This window comes from Sardina pilchardus, chromosome 9, assembly GCF_963854185.1.
Source record: "Sardina pilchardus chromosome 9, fSarPil1.1, whole genome shotgun sequence".
NCBI classification, from domain to species: domain Eukaryota; kingdom Metazoa; phylum Chordata; class Actinopteri; order Clupeiformes; family Clupeidae; genus Sardina; species Sardina pilchardus.
Window position 1 is genome coordinate 4,440,838 of NC_085002.1, and position 16,749 is coordinate 4,457,586.

At 44.4% G+C, this 16,749-nt stretch overlaps 2 protein-coding genes across 4 annotated transcripts in view; both read right to left on the reverse strand.

Annotated features, from left to right (window-relative positions):
- LOC134092470 (voltage-dependent calcium channel subunit alpha-2/delta-2-like) overlaps nucleotides 1-4,818 on the reverse strand; it is a 31,831-nt gene extending 27,013 nt beyond the window's left edge. The window contains exon 1 of the mRNA XM_062545341.1: nucleotides 4,569-4,818. Coding sequence (XP_062401325.1) covers nucleotides 4,569-4,684 — 116 coding nt within the window. The 5' untranslated portion in view covers nucleotides 4,685-4,818. The remainder of the gene's footprint in view (nucleotides 1-4,568) is intronic.
- Nucleotides 4,819-8,365: 3,547 nt separating this feature from the next.
- Nucleotides 8,366-16,632, reverse strand: LOC134092474 (aminoacylase-1A-like). Of its 3 annotated transcripts, none has more exons than XM_062545348.1 (15): nucleotides 16,555-16,632; nucleotides 15,941-16,087; nucleotides 15,460-15,524; nucleotides 15,184-15,288; nucleotides 14,988-15,082; nucleotides 14,727-14,803; nucleotides 14,135-14,224; nucleotides 13,711-13,767; nucleotides 13,461-13,534; nucleotides 12,942-12,991; nucleotides 12,577-12,721; nucleotides 12,275-12,343; nucleotides 10,799-10,878; nucleotides 10,605-10,665; nucleotides 8,366-9,422 (listed from the first exon to the last, which is right to left on the reverse strand). In XM_062545348.1, the coding sequence occupies exons 2-15, from the start codon at nucleotides 16,071-16,073 to the stop codon at nucleotides 9,258-9,260; spliced, it is 1,266 nt and encodes a 421-aa protein (XP_062401332.1). In that variant the 5' UTR covers nucleotides 16,074-16,087; nucleotides 16,555-16,632; the 3' UTR covers nucleotides 8,366-9,257. The 3 variants fall into 3 exon arrangements, with proteins under 3 accessions (XP_062401332.1, XP_062401333.1, XP_062401331.1); XM_062545349.1 differs by lacking the exon at nucleotides 16,555-16,632 and adding an exon at nucleotides 16,344-16,413; XM_062545347.1 differs by lacking the exon at nucleotides 16,555-16,632 and adding an exon at nucleotides 16,335-16,357.
- Between the last annotated feature and the right edge of the window lie 117 nt (nucleotides 16,633-16,749).

Genomic DNA, 16,749 nt, shown 5'->3' on the forward strand with positions numbered 1-16,749 from the left:
TAAACTAAAACCAAACAAGGGCGTTACACTCCAATTCGTTTCTTGTATGCTGATGAAAGCTGTGTAAGCCAATCTGTCAAAACAAACTCAGCCTTCTCTGCCAAACTCTGAAACATCAGTACTGAATACTCACTGAAGGCCTCACCACATCAGTTACTGGGGCGACCAATACACAGCTGCATCATCAGCAACATACACCCGTGTTGTGTCTTTGCCTGATTGAGGTATTAATAACATTGTTTATTATTCTGAACCCTTTGCTGCAAGCCATGTATTCTGTCAGTGGCAATTTAGCCTTCACTCACTGATTGACACCATGACAACAGAATACTGATCCAAAGATGATGTTTTTAAGTCAAATACGCACAACTCAGGCAGCGCTGCTGTCAATCCATCATATTCACTTCATCGGCTCTGACCAGCAACCTCTGCCTACCAGAGAGAACATGCATATTAAAAAACCCTAACCCAACCCATAAATAACCATAACCAAACCCATAAGTAACGCTAAACTAACTGAAATAACCCTAACCAGGACGCTAGTACATAATGAGTTCCACTCATCTAGTTCAAAGATAGCCAGTTATCACCCAGCCACGTTTACCCAACCCAGAAACCATGCTACCCACAAAGACACGAACATACCTTGTCATAATCTCTCTGATTGTTACAGTGCGAGATTTTCAATCTGTGATAACAATCTATGAATATATCACAGTTAGTATTATCATTATGTGTCTGTGTCTGTTCTCTATGTAATGTCAGAGGTAACCCATTTAAACTCTGCTTTAGCAGAGAGCTAAGGTGGAAAATTAGTTTGATTTGAAATGGTTCTGGATGGTGGGCAAACATTTTCCGCTGTTGGCAGCCACTACATCCATTCAGTTTTTTCAGTATATTGGCATTAAACAAATGTACACAGTGGTGTACCATGCTCTTTCACAAGACTGAATACCTCAACACCGGTATGCCACAGCAGCCATAGATCACCCATACAGTAGCCTTATCCTCTCAGCCCCAAGAACACATGCTGTGGATCCCATCAGTAAACATACTGTACCGGTGCCTTGGAGAGGACCTTATTGGGTCATCGTGGATGATGGCCTTCTCATCCTTCCATATGCTATATCATGAGTCCTCTCTGCCTCATACTAAGACTACATAACCATGTGCTGGAGCCGGCGGTATCATCATTGACTGGCAACTGGGTTCCAAATCCACTGCTGCGAGTCCCAGTTTCTTTGGATAAATGCGTCAGCTAAATGCCTTTAACTTTAACATCAAGACATCAAGGGCTGGATATGTCGACTCCTGGTCCATATGTAGCCGTCGTGTTCATTATGTAATGGCTCATGCTAATAGATCCTCAACTCACCACCCCTGTGTAGGTCTGCCTGCCCGGGCAGTAATACATGGTTTACAACAGCCTGTAATCTCACCCCTACACACTTCAGTTCAGTTACGGAACTCTGCTGTTGTTAAGCTTTTGATTCTGCCCTCGCAGTGTACATCAGTTTACAAATGTGTACTTCAATTACAATGCCAGATATCACGGTGAAGGACAGTTTAAATCCTAATGTTTGTTTTGGTTATAACAATAGCGTATGAGCTATAGGTTATGTCTTTAAGTGCTATGTGATGTTGACAGCTCAATAAAAAAACGACTCTCATTTTGATTTTATATGCCAGATATGACTACTGTATAAGGAAACGGTGACTAAAACAATATGTGCCTTGGGTCTCCTACATTTGTCTTTATGTCATTTTGATTGTCTCTAAACTGCATTTTATGCTTTTGTCTATACTCCTCTTTTCTTAACGTCTTGCTACTGTTGACCAACCTGACGTTTTTACTATGTTCAATTTCAGCAGTTCTGTGACTCATGAGGCAGCCAGTGCCCTCTGAGGCCTCCTGACCAGGCTTGGTCCATAGTTACAATTGCCTTCCATGTTCCTATACTGTATCTAGGTGCCATTTCATTGCAACGTTTATTTTATGATATCAAACATCTAAAGTGTCCTTCATTTGGTATGTGTGGTGGTGTCGTGCGCTGTAAATAAAGACAAAAGAAGACTACGCTGTCAGGACACTGCCTGACAGAGAGCTGCTTCAAACGTCTGTTCATTCAGCTGTTCCTGTAAGGACTCATTCATGCTGAAGCACTGGAGGGGTTTGTTCCTGAACCTTTCCTCTGTTTTGTGCTCTACCTCTGAATAACCTCAACCATCTACGCCACAGACTTTTGATCTTGGAGGTACTGTCAAAATATGTTGATAAACTATATATAAAAACAGTAAGGAAATGTTTTGGACTCTGTTTCACAAGGGTGCATGAACGCATTTAACTAGTGCGTTCAATTCTCTGTTGTATTGTGCGCTATGGTACAATGGCCCACTAAGGGGCATGGTGGGAGCAGCATGGCTCAGTGGGAGTATATGGGTGAGAGCGTGAGAGGATGTATCATCCTAAGGCAGCTGAAGCACTCTTGGACCTTGGAGAGTGTGCTCCATTTCCTACACACTCTACCTATTCCACTGGGACTCGCATAGTGCCTCAGTCTGGCAGAGAGCTGATGGAACAGATAGCACACTCACTGCCGCCCCCATCCCCTCTCCCTCGTACACACACACACGCACACACACGCACACACACACGCACACACACGCACACACGCGCAAGAGAAGGAACGAGTAAAGGAAACGTACAGGAACCGCATAGCAAACGGTGTGACCCATATCGAGCTCCTCAAAGATGGGAAAACAATCAGGAAGGTGTGGCTGAGCGGAGCAGGAGACAAGCACAGCCAACGGCGGAGACGGGGCACGATCCAGTGACACGCCGGCAGACGACGCATACCAGGCGGCAGAAACAGGAGCAGCGGCATTTGATAAGGGAGGCATGAGGCTGACATGAAGAGAGTGCCATGAGTGGGTGAGAGAGAGAGAGAGAAAGAAAGAAAGAAAAAAAGAAAGAAGGGGGAGGAGAGAGTAACAGAGAGAGAGAGAGAGAGAGAGAGAGAGAGAGAGAGAGGAAGGCAGGCAGAGCTAAGGGCTGTTGGTTGGACTGGGGGTGGAAAAACAGAGGGAGGAGTTGACAGAGGGAGGGAAAGCGCAGCCAAGAGAGCGAGAGAGAGAAAGAGAGAGAGAGAAAGAGAGGAAGAGAGAGAGAGTATAAATCCTGACTGCTGCTGCAGCATTAATACTTAATTGGACTGCTGCTGCTGCTCCTTGCCTGCCTGCTACTGTTTGCCTGTATGGAAGGGCCAGGTGGACGGAGGAACAACCATTTGTTTCACCGCGCTCAGCAGAAAACTGGGGGCTGAGGAGAGAGGGCTGCCACCTTCTCCACTACAATGCAATTTATCATCCACCCTAGTCCCCTTGCACCCCACACTTCCTTGTTACAGCAATCCCCTACCTCCTCCCCTCATTGGACCACCAGCTGCCCAGTCCAGTAAATCAAACTCTGATTGGAGGAGACTTTTTTCGCTTTCTGTCCCAGGGACTACTGTTGCATCTGGCAAATCTCTGTGACTCCCATATAGGGCATGACTGGAGATTGTCCAGGGAGGGGGGAGCTCCTATGGCAGGCACCAGCTGTGACTGCCTTCTCCATGGATCTGAGTAGTTGGAGAAAATATGAACAGAGAAAGGGATTAAATGCATGGGTTGAGCAAGGATTACAATTCCAGACCTTGCTCCAGGGCTTATAATCCTTAACCATGATACCAGGTCCATGATTACACCAATACCGCAGCTGGAACAAAACATCCTTGAGCACTAGCATAAGCTGCCCCTTAGTCAGCTATACAAAAAAGTATCATGGGGAAATTCTTCTCAAGACAAATGATTAACAACCACGACAGAGGCTATCTGGTCATTCTGTCTATGAAAGGCATTAAATAATCTCATGGTTGGCCCATGGCGTTACCCTTGCGCACACGGGGGCTGGCTGATAAGCGCTTTCCACGTCTCCGGCCAAATAACATACATCACGCCATCAAGATACATCGCTTGCGCTGTTGCCACAAAACAAAAACTGACACGTTCGGAGGAAAAACAGCAGATATTGTTTAACAAATGATATCTGCACTACACTGCGAAAGGTGGGCTATCACAAGGCAAACAAGAGCACCCGATAGGAGGATGTCAAGATCACACATCAGAGACATAAAGATCAATCAAGATCATACACATTTCAGGCATAGGCTACTAATAACATTATTTCTAATTCGCGGATTCATCTGTTGGGTACGATGGACTCAAGCACGAGATCAAACGCAGGCGTAAGACACATGAACCGCACAGAGGGAAAACTCAAAGCAAATAGTTAGGCATATCAATCGGTGGGTTAGCATCGAGAGACATGTTGTGTAAGCGTGTAATCTACAGAAAATTATTTTGAAAACATCCCAGGCAGTAACAGAGTGGTTTACTGTAAAGATGGATTGCATGCACGCTCCTGCCGCACCACAGCGTATCACACAGAGACACACGCATAAACCCCTTGATCTGGACCGTTGCAGTCAATGAACACAAAAATACGACTTCTCAATAAAGGGACTTACGTATACTGCTGAGGAAACCTGTGACTCTCCACTCCAAGCCATGGTACGCAAAAAATTAGGATTATCTGGACGGATATCAGGCAGGCGATGCTGCACGGCTGTGAACATATCGCCATTTTCCATTAAAAAGCCAAAGAGCAAAAATAAAAACCATGCGAGACCAATTCTCGTGAAACGAGGTAAGGCGACTGGTCTTTAGGATACGTATTTTCTTGAGGACATGCTAACAGTTAAAATAGAGGCGGTGGGAGATGAGTCCCATGCTTAGTGATCACTTGAAGCTGCTGCTGCTGCTGCTGCTGCCTTGATGCTGCGGAGTCGCACGCGCGCTCGCTCGCAGTGAGCGAGACCGGGAGCGGGTACGAATCAAGGCGCCCACAAATCATCCGAGACACAGCAGGGCACAGATTCTCGTGCTCTGACGTAAGTTATGCATATTTTAACATGCTCAACGCAACATTTCAACACGATAATGTCCTCATCTTACATGATGGGAAAAAAAACCCCTCTGCCTATACATATGGTTGCGATGACCACTCTATTAGACACCAGCTGTGAGTCCCAGCCTACAACTCAATGAGATCAATCACCTGTGATTTACTCTGTGACAGTAGACGGGCCTATTTAGTCCTACAGTGAGTCTGTTTGTAGTTCACCTCATAGCTTATAAATTCAATAGACACCCAAGACATTTTTTGTCACTACTGAGGTGAGTAAAATCAATAGGCTCCTCTCTAGGCTAGCAGAATGAGGTGAGAGCTATTCAATTATTTGCCATCTTCCCCCTTATTGTCATTAGGATCACAGAATGTACACAAAACCCATCTGTGACCGTCAGCATGGTTTGGCTTATCTCTATCAGCAAGACTGCGTGGGAGGTAGCTATCTGTATCACTGCCAACCTCAGCCTCTGGTGCCTTGGTTTGCCAAGGAGATCCAGGAAAATGAGCTATATTCTCTTCCAGTGTATTCAGTCCTACATATAAGTGCTATCATGTTTGCTAAATACAATTTTAATGGCAAATACATTTTTCATCGAACCCAACTCATGGTTGTGGCACTATAGTCTATTTCACTACCAGCATAATCAACAGGCATGAATTGTTCTGGCCTTGTAGTAAAAAAATATCCAGTCCTTGTATTTCATACATGACTTCTTAGAAAGACAATGCGCCGACGGATCAGCACTGTTTACCAACTCTAACTCTGTACTGAATGATATCGCGCTTGTACTCCACTTTCCTCCCTCTCTCGTTCCCTCTCTCTTTCATTGTTCTCTCCGGTCGTGGCTCACACAAAAGGCATCGATTGGTGGTACACAGGCCTACCACACGGCAGCTATACTATGTGGTGTTATGCAGTGCTTTGCTGCCTGTGCCATCTTAGACCTGCTTCTCTTCACCTGATCACCACAGAAAGGCAAGCAGCAGGCCAAACGTGTGAGTGTTACACAAGGCAGGAGGCGAACAGTAGAGGGAATCACAGCTCTGAGGAACCTCTGGAGAGATTAAATAATGAAATGCTGCTGGAGGGAGTCAGGTGTTAGGGAAAGGGTCTAGGGCATGTGACACAACACAGACTTCACTCACATCTGGCCCCCACAGGGAGCACAGCACAGCACAGCACACACAAACATGCACAAACACACAAGTGTGTACACGTGCATAGAGACAGACACACGCACGCACACACACACACAGCACACACCACACAGACATGTGCACAAACACACAAGTGTGTATGCGTGCAGACAGACACAGACATGCACGCACACACACGGCAAGAACAACCAACATTCTGTATAATACAACTTCAGCCACAGAGCCAGTCAAAAGTTCTGTTAAAAAACACTGCAAGAAAGTTATTTTGGACATTCTGGAGCCAATAGTACTTTAATGATTATTTAAAGCTCTGAGGGAAATTGCGACGGCTACAGCCTTTGTCCACCTGTTTGGCCACTGACACTATAAAGAGACAACATTTGTTGACCTCTAAAAGGGCAGTCTTCAACCAAGAGTGCTATACTTGTCACCCCAGCAGAATTTCAGCCTCCTCCCAACCCCTGTGCTGACAGACTGACAACAGACAGACTATAATTACTGACCACACACTTCCGGCTGCTCTCCCTTGGGAGAGAAATCCTCTCTTAATTGGAGTAGATCTCTGGGGGTTATTGAACTGTTTCAAAAGAGAGAGAGAGAGAGAGCTAGGGGACTCGGTTACAAAATGAGACCCACAGTTACTGTATAAGGCCAAAATACAGACAAAATGATGTTTTAGCTGATGCCAATGTCTGAGAATCAGAAAATGTGGGTGCCAAGGACAAGGGGCATACAGAGAGACTACGGAGAGTGCAGATAAGTGAATCATGTATTGCAGTAATTTAAAAAAAAAAAGGAACTTATGAGACTCGATTAAACAATTGTTCACTTTTGGCCCCAGTCGTGGCGCGACTGGCTGGGGCACCTGCACCGCACGCCGGCGACCCGGGTTCGATTCCCGCCCCGTGGTCCTTTCCGGATCCCACCCCTATTCTCTCTCCCACTCGCTTCCTGTCACTCTACACTGTCCTGTCACATTAAAGGCATAAAAGCCCCAAAAAATATACTTAAAAAAAAAAAAACAATTGTTCACTTTCAGGCTACTGGTACAATATTTCCACAGTCTACGTTTACATGCACTTCAGCATCCTGGTCATGATATGGATTTTGAGGTATCCTGTTCTTGCGTTTGAGCATGTAAACATCATATCCCGATTTCAGAGCAAAACCGGGATGAGCCTCATAACTAGGATAATGAAGTGCATAAATATAGTTATTATGGCAACTGGTGCCGGCACCAGACAATGTGTTGAGGCGGGAAGGTTTTAAACCCCCCCTGCCCCCCAGTCCCATTTGACCTTAGCGTGGTATAATCCCCACTCTGCATTAAAACCTATGACTGGTCCCCGCCTGGATATGAGTTGCAGGTTTAATTAACCTGACCTTAGTGGCATCAACCCACTGTGATCCCACAACTTCTTTGGAAGAGAGTGAGAGAGCGAGCGAGCGGGGGGGGGGGGGGGGGGGGGGCGGTGAGTGGCAGGGGGCTGGAGCACGAGAGGGCCACTTAAAATGCTTTTTTTTTTACTGGTTCAGCAGGCCTTCTGTTTTCCAGTCTGTCTAATATAGACTCGGATTTGAGCAGGTTACGTTCGTAACTTCATGCTGTACAATAAGGCATTTGATGGCATAGTACAATATATGTATTCCTGTTCAAGATAAAGTAAATGGTCTTTTATGGGGAAAAAACCTTCTGCTTTTCCCAAATGTTTCGTAACTTTAGACAATTTATATGCTTTCAGCTCATGTCCGGGAGAAATAAAAACAAATAATCTCCTGAAGTCTTCCTGCACTTTGGAAATCAACTCTCAAGAGTAAGATATGGAACAAAGTTCAGGAAAGGTGGCTGACCTGATGTTAAATGGTCACTGTGCCATTAAAATCCGCATTGCTCTGCCCCCTTGTGGTCACTGGCATAATCTGTTCACTCGGGATTTGTGAAGCTCACAGAGATGACAAATAAATCATTTTTAACACGTTTTGAGCAAAATGTAATTATTTTATTTCTCAATTAATTTTGATTTCAACATTTCCAAAACAAAATCAGCTCACAGTATTGTTAAAGGAGTCAGCACAGCAGACAGTTCAAAAAAATCACTCTTGACAGAGGTCCTGCAAATTATTCCATACACCTCCAAATGTGTTATAATGACATGGGCGTGAAATGTCCAATGACATGTGTTCATTAAAAAAGTATGTTTCTAGTTTTTATTTTATTACCCTTGTGTATGAAATGTGTTATATAAATAAACTTGCCTTACCTAGGAGATCTACAAACTCCCAAGTGATTATGAGAATCTGAGATGAGATGGGTGAGGGTGGAGAGGAGAGGTGATATGAGATAAAAATGGAGTCTAGCAGCATTTAATGAGCACCTTGATTCATCCCTGTATTACATATTAAGATTCCATATGAATAAATTCTTTCTCCACTGTTTTAGCAGATAAGACACTCTTTAACTGCTCAGTAAAACCTTTAGTGCCAAAAGAACTCCTGAGATAATTGATTAAAACAACTGAATAAGTATGCAATGCAATGCCATATATGATCCCATCCCCCACCCCGCCCCCCGCATTAAAGTTAGCCTTTGGTGTAATCAGAACTCTGCTGAAGATTAACTTTATAAACTTAGATTTGAGTATGTGCAACATCGCAGTCAGAAGTGGTAGAACTGGAGAATAATTAAGTTGCTGAATTGCTTCCTGCTACGGAAGGCAGAAGAGAGCAGGAAAGAGAGAGGAGGAGAGAAGGAGAGGAGGAGAGGAGGAGAGGTGGAGAGGGGGAGGGAATAAAGGGAGAGAGCTGAGAGAGGCCATTTAGGTCTGCAGAGTCATGACATGAAGCCAAGCAGGTGTGAGAACAAGCGAGGTGAGTACAGGTGTTCATGATGGCCTCTCCATCACACATGAGGACTACACAGCATCCTACACGGCACTGGTCTGGTGGTGCTGATGCAGCTGCTGCTGACCTGTGCAGGAGACTAGAGCAGACAAGACAGCAGGGAGGAAGGAGAAGAGGGGAGGGGAGGGGAAGAGTGGCAAAGGGGGTGGGGTGGGGGGGGGGGGGGGCACAATGCCAGGACAGTGTCTCAAGCTTCCCCAAGAAGAGCAGGCACGCTGGCCAGGGCTGGCACCAGTCTCTCGTACACCTGGATGCCCCTCAGGAACACCTGCTCGTTCAGGTGCTCGTTGTGGTCGTGCAGCAGGATGGGCGTGTGGTTCATTGGTGAGAAGCCGATAGCTGGCAGACCCACCTGCGGACATGGGCAACAGTCATCACCGCCACTGGGTCACAGGTGAACATTTTCTTTCTTCTCATTTGAAAACTACACCCAATTGAAATAACAACTACAGTCCAATGCTGATGATCGGTACCCAATCAAAACTCACGGGAGGTCATAAGACGGGATTGTCTGATTACATTTATGCCAAAGATGCTTTTATTCAAAGTGACTTAATACAAAATGACGAATAGCATTCAAGCTACATTACAAAGGACCTTAAAAGCAACACTAAAGCACTTTTCTTGTAGCCTGGGTTTTCCCATACTGCCTTGCGCGGTGATTTCAATCCCGCTGCTAAGCCAGTCTGGAAACTAACGCCCAAATGTTCGCCTGATGTTGGCGAACCAATCACAGAACATCCGAGAAGTTTCCGTTGCCTTCTCGCCAAAGGATTTACGGCAGCCCTTAGCGTTGCATACGAACGAGTTGGGTGAGCTATGCGCATTTGATAGACATCCGTGGCGCCCAATGAACGGATCTGGGCGTTTTTTCAAATACGAGAAAATGAACGTCTAGTTGCCAGACCACGTCTCATTTGAGAAGTGGGAGGCGTTAGCCAGGCTACTTTTCTTGGGTCGTACGCACACTATTTGTTTATCCAGCAAATAACAATGTCCACAGACAAGGTAGAGTATTTTGCATGATTTTCTGAAAGTATGATGTATCATACATCTAAGTATGACGTATGTATGTACGGTAAGTATGTATGATGTATCATACATCTAAGCAAGTCAAATGTGTAGTTTCTTATGTCTCATTTCATCGCTGATAGCCGAAAGAGGGCAACGAAGCAAATGCAGAAGTATTGTTCACTCTGTCACGAGTTGATGAACCACTGAAATTATTTTGGAAACATTATTTTAAGGTACAAAAAACTCTTTAGTGTTGCTTTAAGTAATTAATATGTAAAAATAAACACTACCACATTTAATACAACTATGAGAAGATGTGAGTGCAGACGTTTAAGTGCCTGTCAAAGAGGGGTCAAAGGAGTTAGTGGCAGAATAATAAAGAGGGAAGTAGAAGGAGGAAAGAAAAGGAAGTGCATGGTAAGTGTGTGGGGTTGTGTTACGTGTTTGTTTGTGTGAAAAGCAATAAGAGAAAGCACATCAAGAGAGAGAGGAGGGAGAGAGACAAATCGGAGATACATACAGCTCGGATAAAACGGCTGTCGGTGGCAGCAGGAAAGATCTCCTTCGTCAGAGTCATGTTCCTGTCAAAGGCAGAAGAGCAACAACACATCATTCCACTACAGCACTGGCCTGTAAGTCTACAAAAGTGTGAGGGAATGAGATAGAGACGGTATAAGTGTGTGTGTGTGTGTGTGTGTGTGTGTGTTTTCTCACATGCTTTTGCAAGTGGAGCTGAAGGTGTTCCACCATGGGTCAGTGTCCTCAGTAGACGTTGTGTTCTGGTCCATGTGTTTCTGTGGAGGGACAGAACACAAACCGCACTGAGAGTCAGGAGGAGAGCACTACGATAACGCCCATGACATCACCATAAGGAACGTTACGATAACGCCCACAACATCACCATACATTACATAACGCCCATAACATCACCATAAGGAACGTTACGATAACGCCCATAACATAACCATAAGGAACGTTACGATAACGCCCATAACATCACCCTAAGGAGCATTATGATAACGTCCATAACATCACCATAAGGAACGTTACGATAACGCCCACAACATCACCATACATTACGATAACGCCCATAACATCACCATAAGGAACGTTACGATAACGCCCATAACATAACCATAAGGAACGTTACGATAACGCCCATAACATCACCCTAAGGAGCATTACGATAATGCCCATAACATCACCCTAAGGAACATTATGATAACCTCCATAACATCACCATAAGGAACGTTATGATAACGCCCATAACATCACCCTAAGGAACGTTACCATATCGTCCATAACATCACCCTAAGGAACAATACAATAATATCCATACAATAACGTCCCTAAGGGTGATGTTACAAGAATAGAATAGAATAGAATATATACTTTTTTGATCCCGTGAGGGAAATTCAGTTCTCTGCATTTAACCCAATTTAACCGAATTAGTGAACACACAGCACACAGTGAACACACAGTGAGGTGAATCACACAACCCAGAGCAGTGAGCTGCCTGCCCAACCAGCGGCGCTCGGGGAGCAGTGAGGGGTTAGGTGCCTTGCTCAAGGGCACTTCAGCCGTGGTGGACTAGTCGGGGATCGAACCGGCAACCCTCCGGTTACAAGCCCGATGCGCTAACCAGTACACCACGGCTGCCCATGAACATTACGATACTGTTTTTATTTCATTCTGTTCCTGTGCTGTCCCTGAGTATATCTGTGCATAGAGATAGAGGGGGCATATTGTGGTTTTGCAGTGTTTCACTGGTCTGCATGGGTGCTCTGGGTGACCAGGTTGGCACTAAATAGGGTCTGATTCAGTTGGTCCACGTCAAATGGGCTGACCAACGCAAACTCCCATCAGCCTGGAGTGATACTTAAACCCAGACTATTTTATTGTTTAGATAGAGCAGCTTGTGGATCTTTATGCAGTCATTCTGTTTCTCCCTTAATGATCGTAAATAAGACTGTTTGAATCATGATCACTGCCTAACTAGGACTTCACTCATCTGTGGTACCAAAATTACCACCAGATGGCAAAATCTGAAACAAATGTGCAAAATTCTGTAACAAAGTATCTTTGCAGTACAGAGTGGAATCTATTGCACTACTTTGTACTACCATGAGTGTAAAAGCCAATTTGTGACGCAAGACACAGATGTTCAGTTGGTTAGGGCAGTTGACCAACCTGGGCAAACTTATATGTGATGCCTTCACCTGCCTCCTGACACCACCGTTTTATCTGTTCTTCAAACTCCTGTGGAAGAACATAATATGTTAGATATAACATTTATCACCATCAATTATCTCTGTAAAGTTCAAAAACATGTGAACACACTGTGCCACATGTCACAGATCAATATAATGAGAATGGCATTTTAAATGCACCTTTTAGCCCCCTTGTAGCCCATATTCAGTACGTAAGAAAGCTACCATTTGTTAATCCGTTTTTGTTAAATTAGAAGACCCATTTCTGTTGTGTACACATACCTGAAGGTTGACCGTTGGTGGAATCCTCATGTCAAAGCTGACGTCCATCTCAGCAGGGATGACGTTGTAGGCCACTCCTCCGTTCACCATTGTCATGTTCACAGTGGTGACGTCACCCAATGTGAAGCACTCACTGATGTCCAACCTGTCACACCATCACACACACTCACGTTCTTGAGGTTGTGAGGTTTAAGTGTATTTTGTACAATGACTTTCTTTATGGGAAGGACTACATGGCTTGGTGGGTTTACTTCAAGGTCAAGTTTATTCAATCATTACATTAAGTGTATAAAACGAAATCCCGAACACATTATGTTTGTGCTTCAGCACAGATGCTTATTCACTACGTAAGCTCAGTGTCTTACCTATGCTTCTCTTTCTCTCTAAAGTCCAGGAAGGAATTGATGATCTTTCGCTGAAAACAGAGCACAGTTAAGAGAAGTTAGACATTTCCAATTTTCCAATTTCTCAAAGGCCAACTAAAAGATTGCATTTATTTGCACATTCCACATACAGACAGTCATTCATAATATCCTCCCTTTTCTATGGATATTAGTGCACATTAGTCCGAGTTCCTGTCTACACCTGAAGCGGAGGCTGCAGACCAAAGATCCTTCATTACTGACAAGACAAGCAACAAAATGCATCTCTATGGAAGCAAAATTCAAACAGTTCCTGTCTGCTTCAAGAGGCGCGTCGCAAAGTCGTCAAAGTGGGACATTGATCTCTGTCAGATTGGCAAGCAGTTCAGTTCGAATGTAACGTCACTTTCTAGGTCTGCTTAAAGGGGGATTTCGCCCCCACTCCACTTTACGAAAACAGAATGCGGAAATGTTGGAACGTTTGCGCCTCTCGCTCTGCTTTAACCCTCTCTGTGCACTCACCAGCTTCTCTGCGGCAGTGTTCTCCACAAATCTGGAGCCGTGACCAGGACTGCCCGGGCAGTGGACCGTGATCCCTGACGAGCAAGCAAGACATGGAAACACATTTAACGCTCTTCAAACAAACAAACAAACAAACAAACCAAGTTAAAAATGCCCATATGCAGTAAGTAGTCCGGGAAAATGTAAAGGGTAATGGAATATGACAGTAGTGTTAAGGAGTGTTAAAAAATCAACACTGTAGTGTACATACACCAGGGGCTCCGCTCTCCATAAAACACAGTATATGCTTCTCCAGGGTTAGCCAGACCTGCAAACACATAAACACAGTCATGCAAACATGCAACACAATGAGCTAGCATCAGGAAATGAGCTGGCAACACAATGAGCTAGCATCAGGAAATGAGCTAGCACCACAATGAGCTAGCATCAGGTACGTTAGTAAGAGATTAGTACATCTCTCTAACTGGAGAAGATATCCTTTTTCCTGATGCAGAACAGAAGACCTAAGAGCTGTCTATTTTTGCCTGATTGTAAACATGCAAAATGTGTATCTAACCACTGGGCTATTAATTAACAGACCTGAACCAGAAGATGGAACAACTGTTGGACCGCCAATCGTACACAGTAAAACAATCGTTACCATGCTTACAGTGTCAGAACTGCACGAGTAATACCTTCATCAAGTGCAAAGCCGATGTTGAGCTGCTTGAACTCGGGGTGCTTTATGAAAGTCTCCATTCCTTTGTGGCCACCTACTTCTTCATCTGAAATTCAGCAGATAGATTTGGTGAAGATTACAGCACAACTGCAAATAATCACCATCACTATACTAAGCTAAACCTTTTAAGATTGAACATTAGTCTGGGGAGTCTGCGCTTTATTTCTACTGCACAAGAGGTGTGATCAATGGGCATAGTTCAAATGACTCCGTACGCTTGGAAAGTCCCTCAACCAATCAGACCAACAACTCGGGGCGTCTTTTGTATAAGCTAGTTTGGGACTGGATCCAAAAGTTGTGGACAGGAAGCAGGGGAAATACTGTAGATGTGCAGGTTTCCAGCCTGAGCTGCTGAGCGAAATCCAAATTCGCCGGCAGGTCAGGCAGGGTTCACCCAGCCTAAATAAAATCACCATGTCCATCCAAATCACACAATACAGAATATCTAACCAGTGGTACAGGTCTTGGCTGAATAGGCTGTTGCTGTATAAATTACTGCATTTCTGTCACTGAATGAGTAGAGTCTGACTCACAGATATGTTACTCACCTGGGACAAACATCAAATGAATGGTGCGAGCAAACCTCTTCCCTTCAGCTTTCAGTCTCCGGATGGCCTCAATGTACCTGAGACATCCCCATCAAAGAGAACTGATGACATTTCACAAGGATAGATATGAAGCCATACAATGATGGCTTAACCAGCTGATGACCTACTTCTTAGGAATTAGTCGAGTTCTATAAATGATTTCAAGCTGAATCCCCACATATTCATGATATTCCCACCGGTAGAGCAAAGTTATTAACTCACTGTATGGTGACAGACTTCATATCCTGTGTCCCTCTTGCATATATGTTGCCCTCTGAGTCCTTGACAGCAGCAAATGCGTCGTACTTCCAATGCTCCTGGGATTTTGGAACAGAAACAGAGTTCAGGGGGAGGAGATATAACCGTAGATAGATCCATATGAAAAGCCAGGCCAGAGATAGGAATCCAAAACTAATACCGGATACACAGGAACCACGTCTGTGTGGGAGTTCAGCAGGATGGACCGCAGGGCGGGATTGGTGCCGACCCAGGTCATGATGGCAACGACCCTGCCAGGGCACACCTGATGGGTAACGTACAGGTGTGAAAGGGTGTGAATGGGTGTGAATCGTGAGATGTGAATGTTGCAGGAGTCCAGAAAAAAAAAAAGTTCTATCGTGTCTAAAATGTTTAGAACAAAAACTCATGCAGTATAGTGGATGTGTTACAGATTAAATTGAGTAAAGCGAGAGACCTCCACTTTCTTCATGGGAAGGCCTAGCTCACTGGCGATGCGATCAAGGAACCCTAGAGCTGCATCTGCAAGCGTGCAAATCACAAATATGTATTTAAACATCTACACAGATGCAAAGACACCTGGGTACTTTATTTACATATAGGGCTACTCAGTGTCTGCTTATCGTCTTGCCAAGTCCATAATCATTACCTTGATCTCTCTGAGATCATTAACAGTCAGGAGTCAATTGAGTGCAAGATCAGAGTTCACTTTCTTTAAACAACCAGACTGTACCTTGCAAGATTCTGTTGAGACGGCATAAAACATTGGATGCAACTGCCTCATTAAAAATTACATTTCAAGGACTAAAGGACAATTACTATTGCCACAATCATTTAAATACATCACAATTCTTCATCAAATGTTCAACAACCAATTGCTCATTCCAAAAGCCTTTATGTGACTTCTGTTCAGTATAGGTTAGATTAATATAGACTACCATAGTCAGGCTGCGGGTGAACTGTCTTTAGTCGTAGGTACTCTCGAAAGAGTGTCACAGAGGGGTCTTCTTTTCCATCAGTGCCCTGGGTCCCACCGCCCATATTGCTTGGCCCGTCTTTATCTGGTAACATACTTGCACCCCCACCTAGAAAGAGACAATCGATTAATGTTCCAGGGATGGTGCCTGGGGAAGATTGTTTGCCCTCGCACTGATGGTGGGATCACACGAGATTAGCCTGATCCGATAAACGTTACGTTGTCACAATCTAAAAGGTAACGCTACCTACAAACATCTTAAATATATCAGAAAATTGGTGGAACAAGCCAGTGGCAGTTAGCTAGCAACTGTCATGATGGATAATGCAGTTATGGTACTGTATGTAGACTCATGCCTGACTAGCCTTCGTGTAGCCGAAAATATCATTAGCCAGCTAGCTAGCTACAGCCAAGTTAACCAACTTCCCCTCTCTCTGAATGCGGTGGCCGTTTGACAAAGAAATTACAATTGCACAACTCTACCCATCACGGCTGTAAAATATGACATGATTCATTGGCAGTGTTTACGAGTAAACATGCCTGCAGCAGTGTCAACGTTATCGTTTAGTTACCTACCTAGTCAGATTCTCACTCCGTACAAACTTCGCCTGTTCTTAACCCTGTAAATATAAAAGGGCATGTAGTCGATGAACGACTCATCGATGTTAATTATTGTCAGAGATTGTAAATATGTGGTAAGAATGTAAATCAAGCAACTCCGGTACTTAGGCTTATTTGTTTGATCAATTTCCTTATCTTTAGCGTTTCAAA